Source organism: Papio anubis, chromosome 20, assembly GCF_008728515.1.
Source record: "Papio anubis isolate 15944 chromosome 20, Panubis1.0, whole genome shotgun sequence".
Lineage (NCBI taxonomy): Eukaryota > Metazoa > Chordata > Mammalia > Primates > Cercopithecidae > Papio > Papio anubis.
Genome location: NC_044995.1, coordinates 34,638,073 through 34,666,040, shown reverse-complemented (window position 1 = coordinate 34,666,040; position 27,968 = coordinate 34,638,073). Strand labels below are relative to the sequence as shown.

General features: G+C 55.0%; 1 protein-coding gene across 3 annotated transcripts; it reads left to right on the top strand.

Annotated features, from left to right (window-relative positions):
* Positions 1-27,253, top strand: SLC27A1 (solute carrier family 27 member 1). 3 transcript variants are annotated; one of them, XM_009193831.4, is made up of 13 exons: positions 8-503; positions 2,020-2,187; positions 10,543-10,937; positions 11,154-11,315; positions 11,451-11,520; positions 12,811-12,902; positions 12,976-13,085; positions 20,470-20,679; positions 22,814-22,940; positions 23,030-23,167; positions 23,248-23,412; positions 23,808-23,954; positions 25,547-27,253. In XM_009193831.4, the coding sequence occupies exons 2-13, from the start codon at positions 2,021-2,023 to the stop codon at positions 25,702-25,704; spliced, it is 1,941 nt and encodes a 646-aa protein (XP_009192095.2). In that variant the 5' UTR covers positions 8-503; position 2,020; the 3' UTR covers positions 25,705-27,253. The 3 variants fall into 3 exon arrangements, with proteins under 3 accessions (XP_009192096.2, XP_009192095.2, XP_021786553.2); XM_009193832.4 differs by lacking the exon at positions 23,248-23,412 and having other exon boundaries at positions 1-503; XM_021930861.2 differs by lacking the exon at positions 8-503 and having other exon boundaries at positions 1,943-2,187.
* Positions 27,254-27,968: the final 715 nt, after the last annotated feature.

Here is a 27,968-nt window from a genome sequence, read left to right as displayed (position 1 = left end):
CCTGTCAACTGGGGTGATCACAGCGGTGCTACCTGGCTAGGTAAGAGTGCAACTGTAGTTACTGGCCATTGCTGACTCTTCCAGGCCCAGAAAGCAGCAGGCCAGTGGCTGGCTCTGGGCCTGTCCTCCGGATCTTCCTCGTGATCCCCCATTCCAGCCACCCTGCTGCCAGCAGGGACCAATGGCAGTGTAGGGGGTGAGCTCCTGCCCAGCCCTCTCCTCCAAATACATTGGAAGCAGGCCCGGGCCGCCTCCCAAGGAGAACGCTGGAAAGGTCGGCCAAGCAGGGCAGAAAACAAGCAGTGGTGGAGTTGGCAGTGGGGCAGAGGAGAGGGAGCTGGAAGGGAAGGACCCCAAAGCAGAAGCCTGCACAGTGGGCACAGCGTACCCAAGAAGGGTCCAGGAGTCTGCAGAAACAAAGGGTCCCCAGCCTCAGCCTCCTACTTCCTGCCTGCCTCCTGCCTGAGCTTCCAGGAGACTGAAGGCACTGCTTGCAGCTTCAGGTCAGCCAGAGAACAGGGTTGTGGGTGCCCCCAGGCCAGCGCTGGCAGGCGCCCGAGGGAGCATCTAGGACCCTGGGGTGCAAGTAAAGGGCCTGTAGGTGCTTCTAGGAAGGATGGGGACCTAGCGTGTGGATTTTGTCCTCCCCAGGATCCTGGGGTGTGACGTTGAGACTTTATCGACAAGGCTTCAGGACATGGATTAAGAATTAGCTGTGTCCTTGAATTACACGTGTTTAAGACCGCGGCGGTGTTTACAATTAGAGACTTCTGAGGCCCCCCACGGTGTGAGTTGAACACTCCCCTGGGGCCCTGGAATGTGTTTTTAAAAACGAAAGAGGTTTTGGGGCTTGGATTTAGGACAAGCTGGGGCAAGAATTCAGCCCACGCGGGCCGTGTGTGTGGACTGGGATCTTTTTGGTCCCCGAGGGTAGAGAGTCTGCACGCCATCTAGGGCTCGGGTCCTGCTATCTTGCAAGCCATGCCCCACGGCTGCAGGACACGTGTGTTTCCTAAAAGGAGAGGGGGTGGGGCAAGGCCTGGTTGTCATGGAGACAGCGGGGGTCCCTGGCGGGCCGTTCTAGACCCCATGTCTCGTTGACCGTCGCCTCTCTGGTCCGGTTGCCTCTCTATGGTCGTGGCTCCTGGAAGAGGGCCCGCCTCAGCTCTGCAGCCTGAGCGGCTTCGAGGTAGACAGGTGGGAAGAGGGGCGGGGCCTAGGTCCTATGGGGGCCGGAGTGAAACCCAGGAGGTGGTGACGAGCCGAAGCCTGAGGGCGGGGCCAGTGACCAGGATAGAACCTGAGCCTGGGAGCATGGGCTAGGGCCGGAACTGGGGTGGGGCTTGAACGGATGGGAGGGGTCTAGTTCCGGGAGGGGCGGGGGGGGGGGCGGGGGGTGCTTGTGGGCGGGGCCATATAATCTAGCCTGGGGGGGGGAGCCGGGCGGAGGGGGGCGGGACTCGGGGGAGAGGGCCTGCGCCTGTGGGCGGGGCTAGAAGTATAACCTAAGGGCAGGGCCCCGTGAGTGGCGAGAAAGCCACGGGGTAGAGGCAGGACCAGAAGGAAAAGGGACAGGACGTGAAGGGTAATTCGGGGATCAAGGATATAGGCTAAATGCAGGCATATCGCGAGGCCGGACAGTGACCGACAGGGTGGACTTGCTGGCTCTGGGGGCGGGGACTGTTGTAAGATTGGCAGGGAAGGATGGACTCAAAAATATGGAATAGAGCTGACCCAGGGTCAGAGGCGGAGCCTGGCCAGGACCTGGCCAATCCCAGGCCTAGGGCTGGGGTCTGGTTCCTAGTTAGCGGGCGGGTGTTAAAGCCTGGAAAGGGGGCGATGCCTGGCTTGAGGAGTTGACCAATCCCAGGCCTGGGGGCGGAGTCTGACCCGGAGCACCCTTCCCAGGCTCGCGGCGGGGCGGAGCTGAGGCCTGGGGGCAGGGCTCACTGTAGAGGCGGAGGCGGTCGCGGGCGGAGCCGGAGTGGCCCGTGGCCTCAGCGCTCTCTGTCTCCCCAGGATGCGGGCTCCGGGTGCAGGCGCGGCCTCGGTGGTCTCGCTGGCGCTGCTGTGGCTGCTGGGGCTGCCATGGACCTGGAGCGCAGTAGCGGCGCTCGGCGTGTACGTGGGCAGCGGCGGCTGGCGCTTCCTTCGCATCGTTTGCAAGACCGCGAGGCGAGACCTCTTGTGAGTGTTGACGGGATCCGCCAGGGCCGGGAGTGGGGCTGAGGGCTCTGGGGGCGCACGGTGCGGGGCTGGGTTGCGAAGACAGCTTGGAGGGTCCGGAGAGCTGGGGGTGCTTTGTGGGTTGGGGGTGGGGCTGGGCCGAGGGGCGGGGCCTGAGAGGGTGACCAGTTGGGGGGCTCTGAGGGCGCTACAGGGGACACTTTAAGGATTTCTCGAGGGAGATGAGTAGCCTGCAAGGTACTTGGAGCGTTGCAGGCTGCTCAGGAGATGATCTCAGGGGCTTGGGGGGCAACTTGGGGGTCTTTGGGCTGCTGGTGGAAGTTCCAGGGAGCTGGGGCTGACTGGAAAGCCGTGGCGGTGTAGGGGTCTCTTTGGAGCCTTGTTAACTGTGAGAGACTTCAGGGGGCTCTCCAGTAGGTCACCGGGGCTCACAGGGACGACCCAATAGATAGTCTCTGGGGGTTGCCAAGACACTTTGGGTCTATCTAGGGCTTTTGAGGGATGAGCGAGCTGCTTAGGAAGTCTGTAAAGGACTTGCCGGGTTTCTGAAGGTGTGTATTTCCTCAGGACCGTTTCCAGCTGGGGCACTGTTTGAGATTTTGGGGTCTGTGTGGGTCTTTGGGTTTAGGAGTTGTTTGGAGTGTGTAGGGAGGCTGCTGCGTATTCCAGGTCTTGTTTGGGGGTCTGGAGACCGGGACACTGGGTTCATGCTAGAGGGGCAGATTCTGGTGTCCTGTGCAAGGATCCTTGGAGGGTTTTGGCCGTGTCTCTGAGGGGCTTGCTCAAACGAGCCGTTGGGGTCCTTCTGGGGTGAAACAGGCATTACTGGGGGTTCCTATCAGAGCAGATCTCAGGAACAGCACCACGTGGGAGCAGGTGAATGCAGGCTAGCAGGGCAGGGTTCAACACCTTCACAGCTCCTTGTAAGATGGAGTTGCAAGAGGGACTGAACCCACTGTAAGGAGGGCACAGAGGGTGTGGAGATGGGAAGGATCCCACCGTAAGTTGACTGGTTCTGAACTTTCTAAAACTCACCCCTTCTCCATGCCATGGCCCCCTGCCCCCGGCCCCTTGGTTGTTCTGATGTGGAAATCTGACTGTGCCCTCTGCTCAGACACCTTCCACAGCCAACCCATGCTTGGCAGAAGGAAGACTCAGCCCCTAGCTGGCACTCAAGGTCCTACCATCTGTTCCCTGCCTACCTGCCACTCCCCCCATCCATATGTTCACCTGGTCTTCAGAAAGACTTGCAGTGTCTCAAGCTGCCTAGAACATACTATCCAGCAGTGGTGGAAATAGAACATACTGGGCCCCTTTTAGCCAGGGCCGACTCTCCCTCTGGGAACCTTTGCCGAATTTTCCTGCTTAGCACCCTCCCATAGCTTCTTGTTGCCCTTAGAATTGAGGCCATACTGGCCGAGCGTGGTGGCTCACACCTGTAATCCCAGCACTTTGGGAGGCCAAGGCAGGCAGATCACGAGGTCAGGAGATCAAGACCATCCTGGCTAACATGGTGAAACCCCATTTCTAATAAAAATACAAAAAATTAGCCGAGTGTGGTGGTGGGCGCCTGTAGTCCCAGCCACTCAGGAGGCTGAGGCAGGACAATGGCGTGAACCTGGGAGGTCGAGCTTACAGTGAGCAGAGATCCCGCCACTGCACTCCAACCTGGGGGCGACAGAGTGAGACTCCATCTAAAAAAATAACAATAAATAAATAGAATTGAGGCCATACTCCTAAGCATGGCACACAAGGTCCCTGACCATGTCCCAGCCTCCGCTTTCTTCCCTCTTGTCACCCTTCCGGCTGCACTTACCTCTTATCTATTGTTTGTCTGTTTGTTTGTTTGAGACAGAGTCTCGCTCTGTCACTCTGTCGCCCGGGCTGGAGTGCAATGGTGCGATCTCAGCTGACTGCAACCTCCACCTCCCAGGTTCAAGTGATTCTCCTGCCTCAGCCTCCTGAGTAGCTGGGACTACAGGCATGTGCCACCATGCCTGGCTAATTTTTATATTTTTAGTACAGATAGGGTTTCATCATGTTAACTAGGCTGGTCTCAAACTCCTGACCTCAGGTAATCCACCTGCCTTGGCCTCATAAAGTGTTGGGATTACAGGCTTGAGCCACCATGCCTCGCCCCCCCCCCCTTTTTTTTTTTTTTTTTGAGACAGGGTGTCCCCTCTGTTGCCCAGGCTGGAGCAGCCTCCATCTCCTGGGCTCAAGCAATCCTCCCGCCTCAGCCTCCTGACTAACTGGGACTACAAGCACCTGCCACCACTCCTGGATAGTTAAAAGAATGTTTTTTTATAGAGATGGGGTCTCACTATATTGCCCAGTCTGGTCTGGAACTACTAGCTTTAAGAGATTCTCCTACCTCAGCCTCCTGAGTAGCTGGGATGACAGGTGCACACCACACCCGGCTAATTTTTGTATTTTTTGTAGAGATGTGGTTCTGCCATGTTGCCCAGGCTAGTCTTGAACTCCTGGCCTCAAGCGATTGCCCAATTTCAGCCTCCTAAAGTGCTGGGATTACCGCGCCCAGTGTGAACTGCTTTGAACCATGTTGTCTGCTTGAGGACTTTCAGACACCCAGATTGTATGGTTGGAGTTGCACACTCATGTGAGGTTATGAGTCATTGATTGAGATTTCACCCCTTCCTCCTAGCAGCAAGGTCTGAGATACCAAATTTCCTTTTAGCTCCTGGAGTGTGTATGTTAAGGAAAGATCTTATTTTGATTTCCAATTCACCTTTACGTTGAATGGGCATGCTTTGAGGTCTTATCAGACTCAAACCTGCCTTGTCTGACACCTAAGCTGTCCCCCTCCTGGGGCTACAATGACATTTTGGCCTCTGGTTGGTCCTTATTTTCTGGTCACCTTGTTGCTACATTAATAAAAATTTAACTCGGCTGGGTGCAGTGGCTCACGCCTGTAATCCCAGCACTTTGGGAGGCTGAAGTGGGTGGATCACCTGAGGTCAGGAGTTTGAGACCAGCCTGGCCAACATGGTGAAACCGTCTCTACTAAAAATACAAAAATTAGCCAAGCGTGGTGGTGTACGCCTGTATTCCGAGCTGCTTGGGAGTCTTAGGTAAGAGAATCACTTGAACCCAGGAGGCGGAGGTTGCAGTGAACCAAGATCGCACCATTGCACTCCAGCCTGGGCAACAAGAGCGAAACTCCATCTCAAAAAAACAAAACAAAACAAAGATTTAACTCATTTAACCCAGCATTTTTAGTTGTTTTCTTTTCTTTTCTTTTCTTTCTTTGCTTTGGGATTAGACGTTTCTTGTTTTTTTGATAAAGTCTCACTCTGTCACCCAGGCTGGAGTGCAGTGGTGTGATCATAGCTCACTGTAGCCTCAACTTCCTGGGCTCAAATGATCCTCCCACCACAGCCTCCCAAATAGCTGGGACTACAGATGCGTGCCACAACATCCAGCAGATTTTATTTATTTTTTGTAGAGGAGAGGTCTCGCTATGTTGCCCAGGTTGGTCTTGAACTCCTGAGGTCAAGAGATCCTCCTGCCTCAGCCTCCCAAACTGCTAGGATTACAGCTGTGAACCACCATATCTGGCCTGCCTTCTTGCGTTTTAATCTTGGGCCTCTTTCTAGACTGTGGGCCCTATAGGGGCACAGAAGGAGACTGTGTCAGTCTTGGTGCCACTTTGGTCCTGTGCCCCACTCAGGATTGGCGCACAGCAGTAGCTCAGGACATGTTTGTTAGGGTAGGTGGAAGGCCATCCCTTCCTTCTTGAGTTCACTCAGGCTCATCTCTCCCTCCTTTCCAGCTCTGCTCCCATGGGCCCCGTGGGTGTCCATGCCTGGTTCTGTCTCCCCTGGGGACAGGGCAGGAGGTGGGTCCACTCTAAGTTCCTGACATGGCTTGACATACTTGCCTGTGGGTGGCAGCTTTGAAGATGGCCCCAGGGATCCCTGTCTCCTCCTATTCCTACTTGCATGGTCCCTTCCCTTTGAGTGTGGGCTGGACCTAGTGACCCCCTTCTTCTTTTTTTTTTTTTGGAAATGGATTTTCGCTCTGTCACCCAGGCTGGAGTGCAATGGCGCGATCTTGGCTCACTGCAACCTTCACCTCCCGAGTTCAAGTGATTCTCCTGCCTTAGCCTCCCGAGTAGCTGGGATTACAAACATGCACCACCATACCTGGCTAATTTTGTATTTTTAGTAGAGGCGAGGTTTCTCCATGTTGGCCAGGCTGGTCTCGAACTCGCAACCTCAGGTGATCTGCCTGCCTGGGCCTCCCAAAGTGCTTGGATTACAAGTGTGAACCACCGAGCCCTGCCTTTTTTTTTTTTTTTTTTTTTTCGAGTTTTGAGACGGAGTCTCACTCTGCCACCCAGGCTGGAGTACAGTGGTGCGATCTCAGCTCACTGCAACCTCCAGCTCCCGGGTTCAAGCAATTCTCCTGTCTCAGCCTCCCAAGTAGCTGGGATTACAGGTGCCCACCACCACACCTCTATAATTTTATATTTTTGGTTGAGAGGGGGTTTCACCACGTTGACCAGGTTGGTCTCAAACTCCTAACCTCAGGTGACCCGCCCGCCTTGGCCTCCCAAAGTGCTGGTATTACAGGCTGAACCACCGCTCCCGGCCCTAGTGACTCCCTTCTAATGAATAAAATACATCAGAAGTGATGGAGGCTGGGTGCAGAGGCTCATGCATGTAATTCCAGCACTTTGGGAGCCCAAGATGGGAGGATTGCCTGAGGCCAGGAGTTCAAGACCAGCCTGGGCAACATGGTGAGACTCCATCTCTACACACAAAAAATTAGCTGGGGTACTGGGGCTCTCCTGTGGTCCCAGCTACTCAGAAGGCTGAGGTGGGAGGATTGCTTGAGTCCAGGAGGTCAAGGCTGCAGTGAGCCATGATTGCCCCACTGCACTCCAGCCTGGGTAAGGGAGCAAGACTCTGTCTTGAAAAATGAAGGGATGCTGACAAATCCCATTTAACACGTGAGAGAACCAAGGCACAGAGAGGGCAGGTCATTTGCCCAGGAACACACAGCTGAGGAGGCACAAGACTCCAGAGCATGTGCTCTTTAGCCACTGTGCCACACTGGAGTAGTGGGGGTGCTACATTTAGACCTTGGCTTCAGAAACGATTTCAGCACCCTGCCCTGACTCTCCTAATGTGTCCTGTACTTCCTGCATGAAATCTGATCGTATTCATCCTTGTTGATTTCTTCCGCCCGGGAGTCCTGGGCCCAGAGCAGGACAGTGGGCTCATTGTCCCCAGGCTGGGGGTGGCTTGAGCAGCTGCCAGGCAGGGCTGCCCAGGCATGTGGCTGGAACCAAGTACCGGAATCCACTGCCTGCCGGTGTGGGCGTCCTTGAGAGAGAATGAGCGAGACCAAGGGACCGGGGAGGCTGGGGGTGAATCCTCGTGTTCCCGCATCTAGCCCTCGTGTTCAGTCCGACAGTGACCAGCTGTGGCCTCAGTTCCTGTTTCTTGTTGTTGTGCTGCCTCTGGACGGGCAGCCTGCTGGCAGGGGCTGTTTCCTGTGGTTACTCCCTCAATAACGCCCCTCTCCCCATGGGTGTAACATTTGTACCCCATCATGGGGTTCTTGGGGTACTCTGTCAAATTCACTCACAGGAAGCCCTTAGAGCAGAATTGGGTATATAATAGGTGCTCCAGGCCGAGCACGGTGGCTCATGTCTGTAATCCCAGCACTTTGGGAGGCCGAGGTGGGCTGATCGCCTGAAGTCAGGAGTTCGAGACCAGCCTGGCCAACATGGTGAAACCTCGTCTCTACTAAAAATACAAAATATTAGCTGGGCGTGGTGGCGGGCACCTGTAATCCCAGCTACTTGGGAGGCGGAGGCAGGAGAATCACTTGAACCTGGGAGGCAGAGGTTGCAGTGAGCTGAGGTGGTATCACTACATTCCAACCTGGGCGACAGAGTGAGACTCTATCTAAAAAAAAAAAAAAAAAAGGAAAAAAAAAAAGACGCAGGCATTGGGCACCTGCTGTGTGCCTCATGGGCACTTGGCCTGCCACTGGGTACGTCGCCAGCACTTGATAAATGCTTTGTAATAAGTCTGCCAGGGATTAGAGGGACCCTGTGAGGGGGCTTCGTGTCTGGGTTGTTCTGTCCTCAAATTGCTCTGTGACCTTGGGCGTGTTAATTCCCCACTCTGAGCCTGCAGTTCATTCGTTATTTGACAGATAGGATCTCAGGCACCTATGCTGGAGGATGGATATAAGGTTAGCACAGGGTATGGCAGATAGTGGGTGCTTGATAAACACTGAGAATGATCATCTTTTTTTCTTTTTCTTTTTTTTTTTTTTTTTGAGACGTGGTCTTGCTCTGTCACCCAGGCTGAAGTGCAGTGGTACAATCTTGGCTTACAGCAACTTCCACCTCCCGGGTTCAAACAATTCTCATGGCTCAGCCTCCCAAATAGCTAAAACTATAGGTGCCCACCACCACGCCCGGCTAATTTTTGTATTTTTAGTAGAGATGGTGTTTTGCCATGTTGGCCAGGCTGGTCTCGAACTCCTGACCTCAAGTGACCCACCCACCTTGGCCTACCAAAGTGCTGGGATTACAGGTGTGAGCTACCATGTCTAGCTGAGAATGATTATCTTGGCTGCTCTATTTATTGGTTGAAGGGATGAGCAGTGCCTTTTTTTTTTTTTTTTTTTTTTTGAGACCGAATCTTGCTCAGTTGCCCAGGCTGGAGTGCAGTGGTGCGATTTCAGCTCACTGCAACCTCCACCTCATGGGTTCATTCTCCTGCCTCAGCCTCCTGAGTAGCTGGGATTACAGGCGCACACCATGTGTGCCAGGGATTACAGCCAGGCACACCATGCCTGGCTGCTTTTTTTTGTATTTTTAGTAGAGACGGGGTTTCACCATGTTGACCAGGCTGGTCTTAAACTCCTGACCTCAGGTGATCCACCTGCCTTGGCCTCCCAAAATGCTGGGATTACAGGTGTGACCCACTGTGCCTGGCCCTCTTTCTTTCTTTCTTTTTTTTTTTGAGACAGAGTCTCGCTCTTGTCACCCAGGCTGGAATGCAGTGGCACAATCTCGGCTCACTGCAACCTCCACCTCCTGAGTTCAAGCAATTCTCCTGCCTCAGCCTCCCAAGTAACTGGGATTACAGGCACCTGCCACCACGCCTGGCTAATTTTTTGTATTTTTAGTAGAGACAGGGGTTCACCATGTTGGCCCGGCTGGTCTCGAACTCCTGACCTCAGGTGATCCACTCACCTCGGCCTCCCAAAGTGCTAGGATTACAGGTGTGAGCCACCGCGCCCGGCCTAAAGCACTTCTTGTTTGTTTGTTTGTTTGTTTTTAAAGTTCATTCTTGGCTGGGCATGGTGGCTTACACCTGTAATCCCAATACTTTGGGAGGCTGGGGCTGGTGGATCACCTGTCAGGAGTCTGAGACCAACCTGACCAATATGATGAAACCCCATCTCGACTAAAAACACAAAAATTAGCCGGGTGTGGTGGTGGGTGCCAGCAACTCCGGAGGCTGAGGCAGGAGAATTGCTTAAACCCAGGAGGCGGAGGGTGAGCCAAGATTGTGCCACTGCACTCCAGCCTGGGCGACAGAGTGAGACTCTGTCTCACAAAACAAAACAAAACAAAACAAAACAAAAAACATTTTATTCTCATTCATCTAATAGCAAGTGGTGGCGTGCCCGCCTCCACACAGTCATTCAGGGACCTGACTCCTTTCACTGGGGGCTCTGCAGTTCACTGGGGCCTCTGCCGCTAATATCTACTAGCGAGTGGGGAAGGGGAACTTGGAACCCTCCATCTGGGCTTGGCATTCGTCCCTACACCCCCCATCCACTGGCACATCTCCTGGCCCTACCTGGGACAGGGGCAGGGGCACTCCCTCCCCAGTTGGGGGCACATGCTAGAAACTTAAGCCATCTGTCCCTGGTGCCACCCAGTGACCTGGGGGCGGAGCAGCTGCCCAGCTTGGGGCTGGACCCTGGGGGTCCTGGTTGGGGTGGTCTGAGCATGAAGAGTCCAGGCTGGAGGCAGTGGGGGATGGTGTCAGGTGCTCCAGACGTCCCAGGGGACAGAAAGGAGGATGGGATCAGGCCCCAGCTCCCCCAGGCCAGCTGGGGTATGGGGGAGGACAGGGTGACTGGTTTACTATGCTTTGAGAATCTACCTACTTCTTGGCTGGTTGGTAAATGGCCTTTGCCCTTGGTCCCCTGAGAGACCCAGCCACCAAAAGGCTCACCATAGACCTCATCAAAGCCCCTGGCTGCCCTGGGGTCCTCCAGGGAGGAGGCTGAAGCTCCCGAAGGCCAGGCCGGGCAGGGCACCAGTGACGCTGTCCCCTCCGTCCTCCCTCCCAGCGGTCTCTCTGTGCTGATCCGCGTGCGCCTGGAGCTGCGGCGGCACCAGCGTGCCGGCCACACCATCCCGCGCATCTTTCAGGCGGTGGTGCAGCGACAGCCCGAGCGCCTGGCGCTGGTGGATGCCGGGACCGGCGAGTGCTGGACCTTCGTGCAGCTGGACGCCTACTCCAATGCGGTAGCTAACCTCTTCCGCCAGCTGGGCTTCGCACCGGGCGACGTGGTGGCCGTCTTCCTGGAGGGCCGGCCCGAGTTTGTGGGGCTGTGGCTGGGCCTGGCCAAGGCGGGCATGGAGGCCGCGCTGCTCAACGTGAACCTCCGGCGCGAGCCCCTGGCCTTCTGTCTGGGCACCTCGGGCGCTAAGGCCCTGATCTTTGGAGGAGAAATGGCGGCGGGTGAGGCCAGGCGTGGGCATCAGGTGGGCGGGGACCCAGGACTGGCCCCCGGGCGGGCGGGGAAATGCTGCACCCCAGGCCTCCGAAGGCGGCCGCCCTGGACGTGGCCATGAGGTGCACGGTCTGGGTATGCCACGGGCAGGGAGTTGGTGCATCCCAGGCCTCGGGAGGGGGCCTGTCCGACGGTGACCATGATCCGTATGTTGGGGACCACAGCGGTGGCCGAAGTGAGCGGGCATCTGGGGAAAAGTTTGATCAAGTTCTGCTCTGGAGACTTGGGGCCCGAGGGCATCTTGCCGGACACCCACCTCCTGGACCCACTGCTGAAGGAGGCCTCTACTGCCCCCTTGGCACAGATCCCCAGCAAGGGCATGGACGGTGAGTCAAGGGTGGGACCCCTGCCCTATCCCCTGCCCTATCTCCTGGTTCCCTACCCGCCCAGGCCCTGTCCCCAACTTCCAGGCCCCACCCCCAATGCTCAGGCCCCATCCCTAACACCTGTATCTCCTACAGATCGTCTTTTCTACATCTACACGTCAGGGACCACTGGGCTGCCCAAGGCTGCCATTGTCGTGCACAGCAGGTGAGGGGCCCACAGGCATAATGCCCTCAGCTGCTGAGAGTGACCCAGGCTATCTTGCCAGCCCGACCTGCCCCTCTGGGGATAGAGAGGGCAGCCACTGTTTCCTGAGCACTTGTTCTATGTCCAGACCAGGGCCAAGCCCTCCACGTCTAAACTCATTGCAACCCTCGTAACTGTTTGGGGCTGAACAAAGGCATCACACCCATTTTCACACCCATCTTGGGACCCGGTTGCCCTGTGCCCACTACTCTGGGACCCCTCTCATCCCCCCACCTGTTCACCACATCCATCCCATCAGAAAAACTCGTCCCCTCCATCTGTCTACTTTTTTCCATGCCCCCCACCTGGACCTGTGCCAGGACCTCCTCAGGCTCCTCCTGCTCCCCCCACTCTCCTCCACCCACCATAGCCCGGTTCCTGTCAGCAGCTATGGGAGGGTTGAAAATCCTAAATCAGACCTCCCCTGTCCCAGTCCTCCCTGCACCTGCCGTGACCCTCAGAATAAAACCTTCTCTCGGGCCAGGCACGATGGCTCACGCCTGTAATCCCAGCACTTTGGGAGGCTGGGGCAGGCGGGGTCATTTGGTGTCAGGAGTTCGAGACCATCCTGACCAACGTGGTGAAACCCCGTCTCTACTAAAAATACAAAAATTAGCCAGGCGTGGTGGCACATGACTGTAATCCCAGCTACTCAGGAGGCTGAGGCAGGAGAATTGCTTGAACCCGGAGGCAGAGATTACAGTGAGCTGAGATCACGCCACTGCACTCCAACCTGGGTGACACAGCAAGACTCCCTCTCAAAAACAACAACAACAACAAAAACAAAACAAACAAAGCCTCTCTCAGATCGTGTGGCCTCTGCCACTTCCCTGATGTCATTTTCCTCCCCTTCACCCCTTGCTCACTCAGCCCCCCAAACTCTTCAAACCCATACGCTCCTTCCGGCCTCAGGGCCCTTGCTGTGCTGTGCCTGGGCACTCTTCCATAGCTCACCGCCACAGCTCTTTCTTGCTAGGTCTCAGATCACACTTTACCTCCCCAGACAGGATTCCCCAACCGCCCTGGCTGCGTCACCATCAGCCCCTCTATGCCCTTTGACCCTGTTATATCCCTCGTGACACCTAACACCACCAACACTTGTTCGTTGCGTGTTTCCTTCCTGCCAGCCTGCGAACCCATGCGAACTGGGCTGGCTTTGCCTGAGTCCACACCCAGCATGCTTCCCCATGCCTGTACCCTGGGGGATTTAGGTCCCAGCCTCTGCCCTCCCGGCTCCCCCTCCCCCTGCAGGTACTACCGCATGGCAGCCTTCGGCCACCACGCCTACCGCATGCAGGCGGCTGACGTGCTCTATGACTGCCTGCCCCTGTACCACTCTGCAGGTACTACGGGGCGGCCTGGGTAGGGAACGGTGGATGGGGGCGGGGGACCCCTTACCGAGGCCACCCTCTGCAGGAAACATCATCGGCGTGGGGCAGTGTCTCATCTATGGGCTGACAGTCGTCCTCCGCAAGAAATTCTCGGCCAGCCGCTTCTGGGACGACTGCATCAAGTACAACTGCACGGTCAGGCCCTGCCCTGTTCTGTCTAGATCCCGCCCCTCCCAGCCAGGCCTCACCTCCTCCCAATCAGGCCCCACCACCTCCTGGTGAGGCCTCTCCCCTCCCAGCAAAGCCCCACCTCCTCCTGGTCTGGCCCCGCCCTCTCCCAGCCAGGCCCCGCCCCCGACCAGGCTCTATTCCCTTAACTCCCTTCTGTGCGCCCTCCTGCCCACCTGCTGGCGCAACGTGCTCCCCGGTCTCTGGGGGTGGGGTGGGGAGCGGGTGTCCAGACCAGGGCTAAACCCTCCATGTGTAAACTCAATGCAATCCTATAACTGCTTGGAGGGTGGACCCATTTTGCAGCTGGGGAAACTGAGGCTTGTAATGCGGCTGGGATTGGGCCCAGGGTGCCTGAGCTCCTTAAGGCAATGCCTTCCCCATGCCTTGTGCCCTGTGGGTCTTCCCTGCTGCTGACTGTAGAGAATTGAGACCCTGGGACGGGAAGGGCGATGAGGCTGGGGCTTCCAGGTGAGGAATGCGTGAGTTGGAGGTGGAGGCATCTGCTGTCCCGGAGAGGAGAGCAGGCGGAGGTTAAGAGCAGGAATTCTCCTTTCCCCTCCGTGGTGAGAGGAAACCAGGCTGAGGGTTTTCAGTGCTGTAACCGGGGGCAGGATACAGGAAATACAGGTGGGAGGTACAGGAAACAGGTATGGAGCCCTGAGGGAATAGCAAGGCTGGCCGGGAAGGATTGGATGTGAGGTTGTCCAGGGACTCTGGCAAGTTGGCAGATGCAGATTGGACAGATGGGACCCAGAGAGGTTCAGCCACTTGTCCAGGTCACACAGCTGAGCAGGGGTTGGAGGCTCCGGGCTGAGCATCCTGGGGTACACCACAAGGTCCACAGCTGTGCTTGGCTCCGCTTTTAAGGAGTTTCGGTTCTGGTTGGCGAGCAGGCGGGGGTAGTCTTGGGAAAATTACTAATCTGCATGTTGAAATGCAAAAGTATATTTTTATTTTGTTTATTTATTATCATATATATATATATATATATATTTTTTTTTTTTTTTTGAGACAGAGTCTCGCTCTGTCGCCCAGGCTGGAGTGCAGTGGCGCGATCTCGGCTCACTGCAAGCTCCGCCTCCCGGGTTCACGCCATTCTCCTGCCTCAGCCTCCCGAGTAGCTGGGACTACAGGCGCCCACAACCGCGCCCGGCTAATTTTTTGTATTTTTAGTAGAGACGGGGTTTCACCGTGGTCTCGATCTCCTGACCTTGTGATCCGCCCGCCTCGGCCTCCCAAAGTGCTGGGATTACAGGCGTGAGCCACCGCGCCCGGCCTATCATATATTTTTTTGAGACAGGATCTCACTCTGTCGCCCAGGCTGGAGTGCAGTGGCACCATCATGGCGCACTGCAGCTTCGACCTCCTGGGCTCAAGTGATCCTCCAGCATCGGCTTCCCAAGTAGCTGAGACTACAGGTGCGCACCCCCACGCCTGGCTCATTTTTGAATTTTTTTTGTAGAGAAGAGATTTCGCCATGTTGCCCAGGCTGATCTCAAACTCCTGGGTTCAAGCAATCCACCCACCTCAGCCTCCCAAAGTGCTGGGATTACAGGCGTGAGCCACTGTACCCAGCCCAAAAGTATCTTTTAAAAAAAATTGTAGACAGTAGCAAATACACATAGAAGTGGACAGAAAAGTATAGAGAGTTCTGGTGCACCCCTCAGCTGGAGCCAGGGGCCATCAGATACCCTGTCCTGCCCCTCTCCCCCTCCCCACATCCTCCCCTCGGCAATGGCGTAAAGCATCCCTCAGACAGCATCATGTTTCCTGGGTAGCTGTTTCGGTATAACCTTTGAAAGATGAGTATGTGTTTTTTCAAATTAAAGTGAAATTCATATAAATTAGCCATATTAAAGTGAATAATTTGGCGAGGCACAGTGGCTCACACCTGTAATCCCTGCACTTTGAGAGGCTGAGGTGGGCAGATCACTTGAGGTCAGGAGTTTGACACCAGCCTGTCCAACATGGTGAAACCCCATTTCTACTAAAAGTACAGAAATGTAACCTGGCGTGGTGGATGGTGCCTGTAATCCCAGCTACTCAGGAGGCTGAGGTGGGAGAATTGCTTGAACCTGGGAGGCAGGGGTTGCAGTGAGCCAAGATTGCATCACTGCACTCCAGCCTGGGCACGACAGAGCGAGAAATCCATCTCAAAAAAGAAAAATTGGCTGGGCATGATGCTGCGTGCCTGTAATCCCAGCTACCTGGAAGGCTGAGGCAGGAGAATCGCTTGAACCTGGGAAGCCGAGGCTGCAGTGAGCTGAGATCGTGCCACTGCACTCCAGCCTGGGCGGCAGAGTGAGATTCCATCTTTAAAAAAAAAAAAAAAAGTCAATAATTTGGTGGCATTTACAATGTACAATCACCATGTCTATCTAGATCCAGAACATTCTCATGCTCCCCAAAGGAAATCCCATCCCCAGTTACTCCCCATTCCTCCACCCCCAGCCCCTGGCAACCACTAATCTGCTTCCCGTCTCTATGATTTGCCTGTTCTGGACATTTCAGATCAGTGGAGTCAGACACTGTAGCCTTTTGTGTCTGGTAAGGATTGTTTTTAAGTGACAGTGATTTATCAGTGTCATTAGGAATCTGGACAGTGGCTCAATCCTGTTTCACAATGTCAAAAATGTGTTTTTTCTTATTTCCATAATTAAACACACAACCACCATTATGACTGGTTGATGTGTCTTGTAAGAATTCTTGGCTGGCCGGGCGCGGTGGCTCAAGCCTGTAATCCCAGCACTTTGGGAGGCCGAGGCGGGTGGATCACGAGGTCAGGAGATCGAGACCATCCTGGCTAACATGGTGAAACCCCGTCTCTACTAAAAATACAAAAAACTAGCCGGGCGTGGTGGCGGGCGCCTGTAGTCCCAGCTACTCGGAGGCTGAGGCGGGAGAATGGCGTGAACCCGGGAGGCGGAGCTTGCAGTGAGCCGAGATTGCGCCACTGCACTCCAGCCTGGGTGACAGAGCGAGACTCCGTCTCAAAAAAAAAAGAAAAAAAAAAGAATTCTTGGCTGAGCACAATGGCTCATGCCTGTAATCCCAGCACTTTGGGAAGCCAAGGTGGGAGGATCACTTGAGCCCAAGAGTTGGAGACTAGCCTGGGCAACATAGCGAGTCCCTCATCTCTACAAAAAAATTGAAAATCTAGCTGGTTGTGGTGGGTTGTGCCTGTAGTCCTAGCTGCTTGGGAGGCTGAGGTGGGAGGATTGCTTGAGCCCAGGAGGTCAAGGCTGCTATGAGCCGTGATTGTGCCAGTGTACTCCAGCCTGGGCAACAGAACAAGCCCCTATCTCCAAAAAAAAAAGAAAGAAAGAAAGAAAAGAAAAAAAGAAATATTTCATCTGTAGGTGCCTTTTCTCTTTCTGTCTGTCTCTCTTCCCTCTTGGAGTTTATTACAGAAATTGAGATAGTGTCCAGACTAGGTTTGAGTCTTAACATTTGGGGCTGGATCATTCCCTGGGGTGGGAGGTGTCCTGTGCATTGTAGCATATATTTAGCAACATACCTGGCCTCCACGCACCAGATGCCAGTAGCAGTCCCTTTCCCCCAAGTCGTGACAATTTAAAAAAAAAATGTGTCTAGACATTGCTAAGGGTCCCTGGGGGACAGAATGGTCCCCGCTTGAGAATCACGGGTCTAGATATTTTATCGGCTTCAAACTCAACTTTTTTGGCAAAGATTCCTTATGGGTGGTGCGGTGTCCTCCCACTGGGAAGCCCGTCACGTCTGATGGCCTCTCTTTGTCCTTGACATAGCATCTTGCATTGGTTGCTACTTACTGTCTCCGGGCCCTTGGAAGCTCATTCTGTCAGTTTCCTAGAAGTGGAATTTTGTGTCAAATAAGGCACACAGTGAACATTGAGAGGCTCTTTAAGAAATAGAGGATGGGAAGTTAGCCAGGCATGGTGGCAGGCGCCTGTAGTCCCAGCTATTTGGGAGGCTGAGGCAGGAGAATCCTGTGAACCCAGGAGGTGGAGGTTGCAGTGAGCCGAGATCACGCCACTGCACTCCAGCCTGGGCGACAGAGTGAAACTCCATCTCAAAAAAAACAAAAACAAACAAACAAACCAAACCAAACCAAACCAGAGGACAGAATCTCTAAACGTGATGTTTAACAAGGACACAAGGAGAAAACAAGAGCATGCACTTATTTGGATTCAGAAATTACATCTCCTGATTGCAGCATAGGGAAACTGCTTGCTGCTGTGTTATCTGTAAAAGCAGTTGCAGTGTAGCCATTCTCATGGGGGCAGCAGGTTATAATCTAGAAGCTTACTGACTTTTTTTTTTGTTTTTTTTTGAGACAGTTTTGCTGCATCTCCCAGGCTGGAATGGAGATGTGTGATCTCAGCTCACTGCAACCTCCTCTCCTCCTGGGTTCAAGTGATTCCCCTGCCTCAGTCTCCCGAGTAGCTAGGATTACAGGGGTCCACCACCAAGCCTGGCTAATTTTTTGTATTTTTAGTAGAGGCGGGGTTTTGCCATGTTGGCCAGGCTGGTCTGGAACTCCTGACCTCAGGTGATCTGCCTGCCCCAGCCTCCCAAACTGCTGGGATTACAGCCATGAGCCACAGCACCCGGCTTTTGTTGCTTATTTCTTTCTTACTGTACATGTGCTAACAAAAAAGGGAAGGTGGAGCCCCCATGGTGGAGGCTACCTGCCCAGCCCCAGGTAGCCCTTTCCTTTTTTTTTTTTCTCTTTTTTGAGACGGAATCTCACTCTGTTGCCCAGACCGGAGTGCAGTGGCGTGATCTCGGCTCACTACAACCTCCACCTCCCAGGTTCAAGTGATGCTCCTGCCTCAGGCTCCTGAATAGCTGGGATTCAGGCATGTGCCACCACTCCCGGCTAATTTTGTATTTGTAGTAGACATGGGGTTTCACCATGTTGGCCAGGCTGGTCTCGAACTCCTGACCTCAGATGATCCGCCCGCCTTGGCCTCCCAAAGTGCTGGGATTACGGGGGTGAGCCACCGTGCCCAGCCCCCGGTAGCCCTTTTTGTCGGTGCAGCTGCTGGCATCCCCCCTGTGCAAGCTTCCAGCTTCCTTATCTGTTTGCAGCCCGATCTTCCAGGCTGCTTTTTGTTAGAAAATAAGTGATTTCTTGGGCTGCTTTTTGTTAGAAGGGAAGTTCTACCAAGAACTCTTTTTTTTTCAAATAAAAAAGAAATAGGCAACGTGGAGTAGCTACCCACCTGCATAATAAGAGATTGGGTTGGGGGCTACCAGAGACTTGTACCTTATGTGAATGGCACACCTGGTCCTCACCGGTTTTTTGCTGTCTATTTAGATCAGATACAGCCTACCTGCTAGCTTGTCTATTAAAATCCTTGCTTTTTTTTTTTTTTTTTTTTTTTAAACTGAGGCAGAGTCTCGCTCTTGTCCCCAGGCTGGAGTGCAATGGAGCAATCTTGGCTTACTGCGACCTCTGCCTCTTGGGTTCAAGAGATTCTCCTGCCTCAGCCTCCCGAGTAGCTGGGATTACAGGCACATGCCACCAAGCCTGGCTAAATTTTCTTGTATTTTTGTAGAGATGAGGTGTCACTACATTGGCCAGGCTGGTCTCGAACTTCTGACCTGAAGTGATCTGCCCACCTCGGCCTCCCAAACTGCTGGGTTTACAGGCGTGAGCCACCGTGCCCAGCCATGTGCCCATTCTTAAACCAGTCATATTAGCTGAGGAGGGGCTGGGCTGATTGGCCAGGTTCTCTCCTGGAGATGGTGTGGACTGCACCACACCTAAGACAGTGGCCCAAGTCTGAGAATGGAGGGAGAGGACCCTCCTTCTTAGGTCCCCACTGTTGGTCAGCAGCCAGTGATCTCGGGTGCACTGTGTTTCCTCTCTGGGCCTCAGTACCTTCATCTCCAAGCCCGGCTCAGAGAGTGGCGGTGGTGTCTGCTGATCATATTGGTTTAATCATCAGCTATTTAGTCAGTACCTTCTCAGGGGCTCAGCTGGGGGCACAGGGGATGCCTTAGTGAGGTTTAAGCTGAGACTGAAGAGTTCAGGCAAATGCATCTGGGGGAAGACTGCTTCAGGCAAAAGGCTAGCGTGTGCAAAGTCCCTGAGGAGGCAGAGTGTTCAGCGGAGATGGAGGGAGAGGAGGCAGCAGGGGCGGCAGGGCCAGATCCACTTGGCCACAGGAAGAAATGTAGGTTTCATTCTGTGAGTGGGAAGCCCAGAGCACATTTGCAGCTGTTACGATCCATGTAGTGGGTAATCCCTGGCATGCAACTGTTTTATTCCGACTCTGGGGCCGGGATGCCTGGCTTCAAATCAGATTCTGCCACTTCCCAGCTCTGTGATCTCGTTCCAGTTCCCTACCATCTGTGAGCCTCGGTTTCTCCGTCTGTAAAGTGGGGGGGGGGGGGGCGGGGACAGTCATTCCTAAGCTCACCTGGAGAGGAGAACTCAAAGGCACCGTGGGGCATCTTGGCGGATGACCCCAGGAAGCCATTGCGGGGCTGGAGAATGTGTGGCAGGGAGGGAAGATGTCCTGCAGGGGGAGCCCATGAGCAGGTGGCTCCGTGGGCACCTGGGGCTCTGTCTAGATGCAGAGCAGCCTAGTGCGTGCACCTGGGAGTGGTCTGCCCAGGGGTGACGCTCTGGCCAGCCCAGGCTCAGCCAGGGGGCTCTAGGTAACAGTGTAGGCTCCAGGCTGAGGATTGCCCTGCGGGGTGTCAACTCTCCTGCTAGTCCTGCCCTGTGTGCCTGCTGAGGCTCAGACAGGGATGTGTTATCTCCAGGAAGCTGTCCGGCAGAATCGAGGGGCCATGAAGGGGTGCGGGTAGGGAGAGGGGGAAGAAGACACTGACTGCATCTGCTTGGATAGAAGTTGCCTCCGGCCAGGCACACGTAGCTCACACCTGGAATCTCACACTTTGGGAGGCTGAGGCAGGAGGATTGCTTGAGGCCAGGAGTTCAAGACAAGCCTGGGCAACAGAGCGAGATCCCCCCATCTCTACAAAAAAAATCTGTAGTCCCAGCTACTCAGGAGGCTAAGGCTGGAGGATCACTTGAACCCAGGAGTTCGAGGCTGCAGTGAGCCCTGATCATGCTACTGCACTCCAGCAGCCTGGACGGCACAGGGAGACCCCAACTTAAAAAGAAAAAACAAAAAACTGCATCCTAGGTCCTTTGCAAGAGACTGAACGAGTCCTAGGAGTCAGTGTGAACCCTAATGGAGTGTGGATGATTCTGCAGCTATCATCATCCTTAGGCTCTTTCGCTCACAGGATTAGCTCCCTGTGGGGGGTGGTCTCGGGGTCTCTCCTCTGATCCGGGCTCCCCACCGCCTGCCGGTCCCATCACCCACCTTCTCACTCCGCCCCCCAGGTGGTTCAGTACATCGGTGAGATCTGCCGCTACCTGCTGAAGCAGCCGGTGCGCGAGGCGGAGAGGCGACACCGCGTGCGCCTGGCAGTGGGGAACGGGCTGCGTCCAGCCATCTGGGAGGAGTTCACGCAGCCAAGGCGCCCCAGATCGGGGAGTTCTACGGCGCCACCAGGAAAGTGCAACTGCAGCATTGCCAACATGGACGGCAAGGTACGCACCAGCAGGGCCCCGGGGCAGGTCTCGGAGTTCAGGGACGGCCACTGCCTTCTCTTCCTGGGGCCCCTGGGATCCATAAAGCAGCCTGGAAGGCCGGGCGCGGTGGCTCAAGCCTGTAATCCCAGCACTTTGGGAGGCCGAGACGGGCGGATCAAGAGGTCAGGAGATCGAGACCACTTGGCTAACACGTGAAACCCCGGCTCTCTACTAAAAATACAAAAAACAAACTAGCCGGGCAAGGTGGCGGGCTCTGTAGTCCCAGCTACTCGGGAGGCTGAGGCAGGAGAATGGCGTGAACCTGAGGCGGAGCTTGCAGTGAGCTGAGATCTGGCCACTGCACTCCAGCCCAGGCGGCTGTGAGGGAGACTCCATCCTCAAAAAAACAGCCTGACTAGCGCCGAAGGTTCCGCCAAGGCGCCGGGCCAAGAAAACGGCGTAAGGAGAGTTCCTGGGACTGCCAGTGCACCACCAGAGGATCAATGCACAGCATGCAGGAAGAATCCTCCAGCCTGCACAGATAGTCATGTGACTGTGATCCTTGAGTCAGGAGAGTTGGAGGATAGATATGGCTGTGCGCCCTGGCAAGTGCCTCAGGCTTTCTGAGCCTCAGTTTCTGCGTGTGGAGATTAGTTAGGAGAATAGGGCTCTGGGTACCTTGCTGTTATTTTTGTTGTTGTCGTTGTTTGAGACAGAGTCTCGCTCTGTCGCCCAGGCTGGAGTGCAGCCGTGTGATCATAGCTCACTGTAGCCTTCAGTTCCTGAGCTCGAGCGATCCTCCTGCCTCAGCCTCCCAACTAGCAGCAAACAGATACCTTCCTAATTAGCAACTACTTACTCTATTAATCATCTCCATTCTGCGCTTGCATGAATCTCCCTCTCCCATCCAAGGCCAAGAACAGACCATAATAATGATCATAAAGCAAATGTCGGCCGGGCACGGTGGCTCACACCTGTAATCCTAACACTCTGGGAGGCTGAGGCAGGAGGATCACTTGAGCCCAGGAGTTTGAGACCAGCATAGGCAATGTGGTGAGACTCCCTTCTCTACAAAAAATAAAAAATTAGCCAGGCATGGTGGTGGGTGCCTGTAGTCACTGCTACTAGGGGGGCTGAGGCGGGAGGATCACTTGAGCTCACGAGATTGAGGCTGCAGTGAGCTATGACTGCACCACTGGACTCCAGCCTGGGCAACAGAGAGAGACTCTGTGTCTCTAAAAAGGAAAAAAATAAAAAAGCAGCAAGTGCCATGGGGGCTGGGTCCCCAGTGCCAAGAACAATGCTCCTTCCTCACTGTGCTTGGTGTTGGATGGCCAGCCCCCAGGGCACTTTTGCTCATGTAGCTCAGATTCCTGCATAGGAAACACACCAGGCCGGGCATGGTGGCTCAGGTCTGTAATCCCAGCACCTTGGGAGGCCGAGGCGGGCGGATCACTTGAGGTCACGAGTTTGAGACCAGTCTGGCCAACATGGCAAAACCCTGTCTCTACTAAAAATACAAAAAAAAAAAAAAAAAAAAAAAAAATTACCTGGGCTCAGTGGCATGCGCCCATAATCTCAGACTCAGGAGGCTGAGGCATGAGAACCACTTGAACCTGGAAGGCAGAGGTTACAGTGAGCGAATTTGCACCACTGCACTCCAGCCTAGGCGACAGAGTGAGAGTCTGTCAAAAAAAAAAAAAAAAAAAAAAAAAAAAGGAGCAGGGGAAAGGCAGAAAGAAACACAGCAGACAGGGTGTAGTGGCTCAAATATGTTGGATGAGCATTTGCGTTCATAGAACCATGCCAAGCAGGGTGGCGGGCAGCAGGGGAAGCTCTGCAGTATCTCATGTAGCTGTAGGGCCCACACTGAGGCATGCACTTCCTGCCAGCATGGACGGTTTTGTGGCCCAGGAAGTGGGTGCCAGTGGCAGGTCTTCTCTTGACTGAATGCAGGCTGGGAAAGTGGGAGGAGGGGCCCTGAATTGGAGGCGGCACTTACTACCCTGCTTTTGCAGATCAGCTGAGGTCAGAGAGCTTAGAGTGACACTGGAGGTGCTAGTTCCAAGCCCCGGGGCAAGGCAGGCAAAGTGTTAGCGAGAAGGACCCCGCATATCCCTGGCTCCTTCCAACTCGGTTCACCCCATCCCAGGTCGGCTCCTGTGGTTTCAACAGCCGCATCCTGCCCCACGTGTACCCCATCCGGCTGGTGAAGGTCAATGAGGACACGATGGAGCTGCTGCGGGATGCCCAGGGCCTCTGCATCCCCTGCCAGGCTGGTGAGCAGGGCCCCCAGGTGGTCCCCCCAGGAGCTCGGGTCCCCACGCGCTGCCTGCCTAGCGCAGCCTGAGCGTGGCCTCCTCCCTAGGGGAGCCTGGCCTCCTCGTGGGCCAGATCAACCAACAGGACCCGCTGCGCCGCTTCGACGGTTATGTCAGCGAAAGCGCCACCAGCAAGAAGATCGCCCACAGCGTCTTCAGCAAAGGCGACAGCGCCTACCTCTCAGGTGCGCAGCCTGCTAGGCCCCGGTGACTGGCTGTGCGGATGGGGATCAGCCACCCATCTGCCCCCTTTCCCCTCTGCCAGGTGACGTGCTAGTGATGGACGAGCTGGGCTACATGTACTTCCGGGACCGTAGTGGGGATACCTTCCGCTGGCGAGGGGAAAATGTCTCCACCACCGAGGTGGAGGGCGTGCTGAGCCGCCTGCTGGGCCAGACAGACGTGGCCGTCTATGGGGTGGCTGTTCCAGGCAAGCTGGGGTTGCAGGGGGTGGTCCTGAGGCATGGTTCGGAGGGAGCTCAGCCAAAAGGGGCTTGGAGGTACAGGTGCCCTTGGGCAGTGCACAACCTGGACAACTGCTCATGGCAGCCCAGGAGGAAGCACTGGATCTGGAGCCAGTTCACCTGGGGGATGCTGAGCCTCAGTTTTGTCATCCAGAAAATGGGATCATGAAAGCCCACCTGTCTAAGGGCTTCAACAAGCCAAGCAGGAGCTCCATAAAATGTGTGCTGCTTCCATAAATCTCAGCCCAGGTGGGGAGAGACTGGAAATTAGAGACCAGGGGCTACTGCTTGACAGTGTATCTCATCCTGTTGGTGGGGAGGATGAGGGGTGCGGTGTCCTCAGCTGAGCCTCTGCCTCCAGGAGTGGAGGGTAAGGCAGGGATGGCAGCCATCGCAGACCCCCACAGCCTGCTGGACCCCAACGCGATGTACCAGGAACTGCAGAAAGTGCTGGCACCCTATGCCCGGCCCATCTTCCTGCGCCTCCTGCCCCAGGTGGACACCACAGGTGCGAGTCTCCCCCACCCCAACCTCTCTCTTCATCCATCAGCATGTCTGTTGATTCGTGTCTTGGTCCATCTCGTGTTGCTCTAAAAGAATATCTGGCTGGGTGCGGTGGCTCACGCCTGTAATCCCAACACTTTGGGAGGCCGAGGCGGGTGGCTCACCTGAGGTCAGGAGTTCGAGACCAGCCTGGCCAACATGGTGAAACCGTCTCTCTACTAAACATACAAAAAAAATTAGCTGGGTGTGGTGGTTCGTGTCTGTAATCCCAGCTACTTGAGAAACTGAGGTGGGAGAGTTGCTTGAACCGGGAGGCAGAGGTTGCAGTGAGCCGAGATGGCGCCACTGTACTCCAGCCTGGGTGACAGAGTAAGACACTGTCTCAGAGAAAAGAATAATAATAAATAATTTCAACATGATTTTTGGTGTGGACAAACAAATCGTATTCAAACCATTTACTTATTCATCCTAGTTCAGGACACTGTCCTGGGACTGACACAAGGGTTCATAGCCAGCTAGCACTGTGGGCTCACGCAGGTCCTTTCTGCTGTTTTATTTTAGTAGTTACTTATTTCCATTCCTCACTTCCACTGTCATTAAGCATTCTGAACTAGTCAGTGTTATCTTTCCTTTTTTTTTTTTTTTTTTTTTTGAGATGGAGTCTCTCTATCTCCCAGGCTGGAGTGTAGTGGCACAATCTCGGCTCACTGCAACCTCACTTCAGCCTCCTGGGTTCAAGTGATTCTCCCACCTCAGCCTCCCAAGTAGCTGGAACTACAGGCGCATGCCATGACACCTGGCTAATTTAAAAAAAAAAAAAAATTGTTGAGCGGCTGAGGCGGGACGATCACTTGAGGTCAGGAGTTCGAGACCAGCCTGGCCAACATAGTGAAACCCTGTCTCTATTAAAATTACAAAAATTAGGCAGGCATGGTGGCACGCTCCTGTAATCCCAGCTACTTGGGAGGCTGAGGCAGGAGAATTGCTTGAACCCGGGAGGTGGAGGTTGCAGTAGGCCAAGATCATGCCATTGCACTCAAGCCTAGGTGACAGAGCAAGACTATGTCTCAAAAAAAGAAAAAAAAAAAAAGAAGAAACAAAAATTGTTTTTGTAGAGACAGGGTCTGTGTTGCCCAGGCTGGTCTCAAACTCCTGGGCACAAGTGACCCTCTTGCCTTGGCCTCCCAAAGCATTGAGATTATAGGCAGGAGCCATTATTGTGCCCAGCCCCAATAAAACTTTATTTACAAAAACAGGTGAAGGGCCAAATTTGGCCCACAGGATGTAAGTTGCTAAACTCTGATCCGTTGTGTAATAGACACAGCCCTGCCTGTCATGTGGGGAATGGACACATGACCAGCCAGGGTACACAGTTTCTTGCTCTGGTGAGGAGTGGTCAGGGAGGCCTCCCTGGAGGAGGGGGCATGAAGCCAGGATCTGACAGACAAGGGGGAATCAGGCAGGCAAAATGGGGAAGAACGTTCCTGCCCAGGGGACAGCCTGTGGGGAGGCCCAGAGGTGCAGGAGAGGGCGTTGAGTTGAGGCCTCCCAGAAGCCACCTGCTCAGCCCTTATCTGTCCCCCATCCCCACTATAGGCACTTTCAAGATCCAGAAGACGAGGCTGCAGCGAGAGGGCTTTGACCCGCGCCAGACCTCGGACCAGCTCTTCTTCCTGGACCTGAAGCAGGGCCACTACCTGCCCTTAAACGAGGTGGTCTACACTCGCATCTGCTCGGGCGCCTTCTCCCTCTGAAGCTGTTTCCCTACTGGCCAGAAACTTCGGGCCTGGTGGGAAAGGCCGGCTTGAGCCAGACAGCCCTGCCTCGGGGTGGCCACCTCCTACACACCCACCTGGCCAAGCTGTACCTGGCAGGGCCCATCTTAGACTGAGAAACTGGAACCTCAGAGGAACCCATGCCTTTCTGCTGCCTTGGTGCCCCTGTGTCTGTCTCCCCTCCCTGCTTTTCGGCCTCTGTCTCCTTCCATCCCTGTCCCTATCTGGTCTTAACTCTTCCCTCTTTTTCTTCCCGCCCCCCTCCTTTTTTTTTTTTTTTGAGACAGAGTCTTGCTCTGCTGCCCGGGTTACAGCGCAGTGGTGGGATCTCGGCTCACTGCAACCTCTGCCTCTGGATTCAAGTGATCCTCCCACCTCAGCCTCCTGAGAGCTGGCATTACGGGCACCCACCACCACATCCAGCTAATTTTTATATTTTTAGTAGAGACGGGGTTTCACCATGTTGGTCAGGCTGGTCTTGAACTCCTGACCTCAGGTGATCCGCTGGCTTCGGCCTCCCAGAGTGCTGGGATTACAGGCGTGAGCCACCGGGCCCAGCCTTTCCTTTTTCCTCTCTTCTCCTGCCGAGAGTCCTGGGAGCTGCGTCTTGTGCAGGGCCCAGCTGCTCTTGGGGGCTGCATGAATCATCTCCCCTGGGCCCTGAACTCAGACTGGGGCCTCCCCACCTCCCTCTCGGCTGTGCCTTACAGAGCCCCGGTCCAGGCCTCCTGCGGCTGTTGGGTTCCAGATGCTGCAGCTCCATGTGACTTCCCAGCAGGCCCTCCACCCTCCCTGCTGAATGGAGGAGCTGGGGTCCCCCAGGCCAACTGGAAACATCTCCCAGGCTAGGCCAATTGCCTTTTGCACTTCCCTGTTCCTGTCACATTTCCCCAGCCCCACCTTCCCCTCCTGATGCCCTGAAAGCTTCCGGAATTGACTGTGACCGCTTGGATGTCGCCACTGTCAGCCCCTGCCTTGATGTCCCCATTTAGCCATCTCCATGGAGCTCCTGCTGGAGGTCCCTGAACCCTGCACTGCGTGGCTGCTCAGCTGGCTGCTTCCTGTCCTGGGAGGAGGCCTCCTGGGTGTCCTCATCTGCTGTGGCTACCGGAGGATCCCATAGGAGAGGCAGCAGAGGGGTCAGCGGAGGTCTCCTGCCAGGGACTGGCCTCTCAAGCCTCAGGGGTTCTAGCCTGTTAAATATCTCCCACATCACGGTGGCCCCTCCAATGTCCCCACTGATGGCTCTGACACTGTGTTGGTGGCGATGTTCCAGACAATCCCACCAGGACGGCCCAGACATCCCTACTGGCCTCGCTAGTGGCTCATCTCGGACACCCATGCCAGCCTTTCTGGGGCCGGCCACCCAGGCCACCTGTCCATCTGTCCTCCCTCCAGCAGCACCCCCTGGCCCCTGGAGTGGTGGGGCCATGGCAAGAGACACCATGGCGTCTCATGCGAACTTTCCTGGGCACTGTGGTTTTATTTCCTAATTGATTTAAGAAATAAACCTGAAGACCATCTGGTGCCTGCTGGGAGCCCATTCATTGAGTGTCCCCACGTGGCACAGAACTCTTGCTGAGTTTCAGAAGGCAGGACTCGGCCGGCCGGGCATAGTGGCTCATGCCTGTAATCCCAGCACTTTGGGAGGCTGAGGTGGGTGAATCACTTGAGCCCAGAAGTTCAAGACCAGCCAACATGGTGAAACCCTGTCTCTACTAAAAAATACAAAAAAAAATAATTAGCTGGGCTTGGTGGCTCACACCTGTCATCTCAGCTACTCGGGAGGCTGAGGCAGGAGAATCGCTGGAACCCAGGAGGCAGAGGTTGCAGTGCACTCTAGCCTGGGTGGCAGAGCGAGACTCTGGTTCAAAATAGAAAAAGAGAGAGAGGGAAGGAGGGAAAGAGGGAGGGAGGAAAGAAATACAAAAAGACAAAAAGGAGTCAGGCGTGGTGGTGTGGGAGAAAGGGAGAAAGGAAGGAAATACAAAAGATAGCCAGGCGTGGTGGTGCGCACCTGTAATCCCAGCAACCCCGGAGGCTGAGGCAGGAGAACTGCTTGAGCCCAGGAGGTGGAGGTTGCAGTGAGCTGAGATGGTGCCACTGCACTCCATCCCTGGTGACAGAGCGAGACTCTGTCTCAAAAAAAAAAAAAAGGTGGGACCTCGTACCATGCGGCCCCCTCTGCAAGACCAAGGGGACCTTGGGGCAGGGGCCCTCGGCTTGGCCCCCTCGCTGGCCTG